This window comes from Rhynchophorus ferrugineus, unplaced genomic scaffold, assembly GCF_030347505.1.
Source record: "Rhynchophorus ferrugineus isolate W39M unplaced genomic scaffold, kcgeb_rfMv2 rfM1, whole genome shotgun sequence".
Taxonomy (NCBI): Eukaryota; Metazoa; Arthropoda; class Insecta; order Coleoptera; family Curculionidae; genus Rhynchophorus; species Rhynchophorus ferrugineus.
Window position 1 is genome coordinate 96,593,963 of NW_027472580.1, and position 4,952 is coordinate 96,598,914.

At 42.4% G+C, this 4,952-nt stretch overlaps 1 protein-coding gene across 1 annotated transcript; it reads right to left on the reverse strand.

Annotated features, from left to right (window-relative positions):
• Positions 1–617: 617 nt before the first annotated feature.
• On the reverse strand, positions 618–3,861 carry elB (zinc finger protein elbow B). Its single transcript, XM_076412830.1, has 2 exons — positions 3,287–3,861; positions 618–2,519 (listed from the first exon to the last, which is right to left on the reverse strand). The coding sequence occupies exons 1-2, from the start codon at positions 3,344–3,346 to the stop codon at positions 1,290–1,292; spliced, it is 1,290 nt and encodes a 429-aa protein (XP_076268945.1). The 5' UTR covers positions 3,347–3,861; the 3' UTR covers positions 618–1,289.
• Positions 3,862–4,952: the final 1,091 nt, after the last annotated feature.

A 4,952-nucleotide genomic window follows, 5' to 3' on the forward strand; every position in this document is an offset into this window, starting at 1 on the left:
AATTTTATGGGATCTCTATAAATATTATTTTGTGCAAATCACCTGTTTCTATACATAATTTTTAATATCTTTTATGTCACTAGTTTTTATCCTATAACTGATTTACTATCAAAACGAAATATACAATGATACGCTACTGTGATGATACGTTTTGCCGCAGCTGTTTCTTTCTATTTCGAAGATTGATCGTCTCACAGGCTCATTACCTAGTCGCCATTATTTTCGTTTCCGATGAGTATGCGACACGTGAAATCTTTTGCATCTGTTTGAGCGTCGGGATATATTAGTTTTGCGCTGTTTGTCGAATGGGACGGAAAATAAGTGATGATGTGCGTTCAACATTCCCGGGGGCAGACGAAAACAATTTTTAACGGGCACAGGAAAGAGCGAACGATCGAGAAAACACCCAGTAATTTATCTACGCCTATGTGAAGACTCATTAAGAATGTTTACGTGGCGATGACAACTGTTTCTCAAGTGGAAAAAAGAAACATATTGACCAGTGGCGGGTGAAATAAATAAATAAGAAACGTTTTCAGAATATATTTATGGTACTATTATTACAGATAATTAACGGGGGACACAATATATCGTGACGGGGAAATAAAAACTACATATTTGTAACAATAAAAATATATTTTCAGTTTCAGAGAAATAGGTATACAATTATGATATGATTTTTCTTTACAAAGAGTTTTCTTTTCTCAAACATTTTTTTTGGTAATGCGACAGAAATTGGCAAATTGTTTAGAAAAAAATCGGTAATATGTTTTAATACAAATAAAAATATATCGTTAGTTGTTGTCAATGGTATACTGCGAAGAATTATTCATAATAAAAAATAATAATAAACGAACAAAGTTTGAGAGATTATGAGGAATGGAGATTCGGACAGTACAGCGTATCAGGTCGTTTGAGTCTTGGTTGTTTGTATAGTACCGCCGGCTGTACTATCCGGACCCAAACAAAGTTTTATGTACAGGCATCGAGACAAATATACAATATGCACAACGATAACAGATCAATATTAAAAAATAATATCACATGTAATGTTTTCAGTGATGTGACTTCGAATTATTACAAAATAAAAGTACATAGTAGGACTACAAGAAGGGGGGAGATATAATTAGACAACCTTTTGCATCGTACTCGCTTCAAGAACAAAAATAAACGCGTTGACGTCCGACGTTTCGATCACTATCGCACACATGGACTAGTAACATAAAACATTTCGCGACTATTTACAACGATACCACAGATCAGAGAGATGAACTGGTCGCGGGGCCATCCTAGGGATGCATCCCGGGGGTGGTGGCGCCCAGCCGAGGTCCGTACAGCGAGTAGGGACTAAGATACTGCGCGAACCCGGGATGTCCCAGAGGAAACCCCGTCAAGGTAGGGGGCAGAAGGGACGGCTTCGAATAGGGATGGTATCGGGCGGTGGCCAGGGGTGAGAGGGGCGGCGTGGGATACCGGTGGAGCAGGGGATGCGTGGGGGGAAGGCCGGGTGGTGTGAGGAGCGAGAGGTTGGCGGCGGCCGCTTCACCAGAGACGCTCGTGTGAGTCCGTAAGTGAGCCAGTAGTTCGTCCGACGTGGGGAATCTCTTTCCACAGTAAGAAGCATCGCCAGAGATCCAATTACAGACGTAGGGCATGTGGTTGGCGGCGGCCAGAGCGGCTAATTGGGCGTGGGCGTAGGCGCTGTAGGCTGCCGTCGTAGGGACCTTGGCATGATCGCACTGAGTGCATCCAGCGGGACATGGAGGCTTCTGCGCCCCCAAAAGGTGAGAACTGACACTGCAGCCGGTGCAATATGGATCCCGGCAGGCGGCCAGCGAATCCTGCGTCTTAAGCCTCCCATATGACAGATAAGGGTTCAAAGCGCTACTGCGCGATATCAAACTCGACGTCATAAGGTCCATACTCAACCCCGGGAAACCCGGGTAGGTGCTGGTGCTGAGGAACGCCGACCCGGTTGACGGTGGTACTCCCGGCTTGAACGTGCCGAGAGGCAGGTCTTTAATGGCAGGATCTGAAGAACTCGTCAGGATATTGGGCGTAAAGGCGGTCTTCGACGAAGTTTGAGTGGTAGACTCGCCTTCGGACGTCTTCTCCGGGGACTTGGACATGCTGTGCCGATCATCCGCCGGTGTCTTTCTCTCCGTGTTGACCGCGGGACTCTCCCTCGTGGACGCCGCGCTCTGATTACTGCCGCAGCGCCCGTTAACTTGCCCGTTCTTCAACGAACCTCCCCCGTTGGGCGTTCTCACTCTATTCCCCACGGAACTCGATCGCTCATCCGGGCTAGAACTCTTGTCCGACACCGGGTCCAGCTGCATTTTACCATATGCCGACTTGGTGATGTCGCCGGACGGCGTGGTTCGGGACTTGTCCTTGTTCTGTTCATTCTTCTTCGATGACTTCTCGGCGCTCTGCAACAGCTTGTTGTTGGGAGTGTCGGCTCCGATCTGGGAGCAAGTTTGAGCGAGCAAGGCCAACGGACTTTTCTTGGCGTCGAGCTGTAACAACAAGAAAACAACATCGTGAGTAAACGCAGTTAACGAAACGACACCATTTCGTCCGAATTAATAAACGTCACGGGCGAGAGACAGAAAAAAGGATCGCCCGCCAAGCGCGCATGATGAATGAGCGTATTAAGCGAATCCTGACAGAGATTTATGCCGCGTTTAATGCTCATAATTAACAGAAGGAAAAGTAATTGGCTATGATTAATTGCCTAGTGGAAATCTATAAACAAAATGGTCGGCGGAGGCCACGTTTCTGACGAATTCGTTGCATCGGAAGGTCGCCATCGCGGCATTATTCCCCAGCACGTTCAAGGCTCGAAATCGAAGCCGTTCTCTTTCTGGGGGCAATTATTGGTTTTAATTTAATTATTTTTTACAATCGTATTTTGAAACGTTAGTTTTTCGTCAGAGTGTTGGGAAATATCGAGAAACGTTTGATACAGAAAAGAACGGCTAAGAAAACTAGAAACCATCGAAAAGAAACGGTGTACGCCGCTGTCAGACTGTAATTAATTTAATGTACTACGCTAGACCCATCGAACATCAATAATAGATGTTTTCCATTTTTCCCAAATGCCATATAAAATAATTCTTTTCGATTGCTTGTCGGTCAGGACGATAAATTACGACCTGCCACCGGCGACGATTAATCATCGTCGACTCCAACGGAAGGAGCGCAACGATCAACCGACTCGGACACGATAAATTAATAATTCCCACGAACATAAAAACAATTTGCGAGCATTTCCTCGACCTACCGTGGTTGGCAAAGGTGTCAGATACTCCGGTCTCAGGTACTGGTTCGTCGAAGTCAACATAGTCACAGGGATCGACAGAAAACTAGCAAACACAAAAAAATTCGAATTCTTCTCACTGCACCTTCACTGACGATGCGCTCATGAGCACACGGAACACAAATCGACAACGAAACTACCGATGTACTATTTATATCCTTCCATTTCTTGCAACTGCGTTCGAGCTTAAATTCAAACTGACGAACACACAACGACCGACGCTCGAAACACACCTTACAACGATCGCAGCAGAACTGAATGTACCGTCGACATGCGACAAGAGTTCGTGCCGCTTTGTGACGTCACGTTACCGCTCCCCCTCAACCCGCGACGACCGTTGCTTCTACCCCCACTCCCGTTTCCATCGGCGAGCTTGTTAGTTTGACACCCTCGGCTGGCTTGATCGAGGTGTTGCGGTGATGTGTTTTGTTTTGATGGGCGATGACAGGCCGACAAGATTTTACTGTTTTTGGGGGCCAGTTTTTCGACTTTGACACCGACGAGGGTTCGACGACGGCGTTCGGAAGCCCTCTCGAAGACGACGACGTCTATTTACGTACGAGGAATGCAGCTCATTGCCGTTGTCGACTTTCAAACAACGTCCGGCCCATTTTGGATTTATTTTTTGATCCAATGATTACGTTGCCCAACAAAAAAATATTTCCTTCCCTTCATTTCATTTTTACTAATTTTTATGTTAAGAAAAACGGATATGATGATCGTATATATCAAGAATCAGTAATCCTTCACCTTTTTTTTGGAGGAAGATACCAAATAACTAGAATAACTAACTTAGAACTTGGTTCTTGTCTTGTGACAAGTTAAGATCTCCAATGATATCACTCAATCCTGTTTAGATCAATATATCAGAGTAATACAATTTTGAAAGTCTGTTAAGATGTTTTTCTTCCATATTTTCTTGTCGTTTTCTACTTCCAACTCATATATTTGATGATGTAGGAATTGGTAGACTTTCTTAATGTGAAATAGGCTCAATAGCAATTTTTTTTCATTTACAGTTCTGCTTTGCACAACAGTCAACTATTGTTTGTAGCGTTCTCGTTTTTATCTTTCTAGTCATTCTTGAAATGTAGCTAAATATGAATTCTATTATATAATGTGTATCGATGGGTTATCCTGATCTCTTACAATCAAACCATAACAAAAGTGTTAGTTTATTTTTGAAGGCGCAAATTACCTTTCTTTTTAAATGACACAAAAATGGATGATACGATAAATACGATGTAATAATGATAAACTTTTTGATTCATATATTATTTATCATTCTTTTATAAACCATATAACAAGTTTAATTAATATACAACTTGGATGGTTACTCAATATTTAATCCTAGATTTCGGCATTGATAAATATTATTTATATATTGTAACATAAAAAGCAATGATTCATAACTATTTAGTCACTCAACTGTTACATAAACGACGAACTTTGACCAAGAATATCCATTTTAATCATACATCAATTGTAAAACCATTAATTTAGTTTCAAATTGATAAATTAGAGAAGAAGGCCATGCATTTCATTATACATTTGGTAAAAAGATCTGAGTTTAATAACAATTTCATGATTTCAAGTATTTAAAATTAAATTAGATTTCTGTCGACTTGGT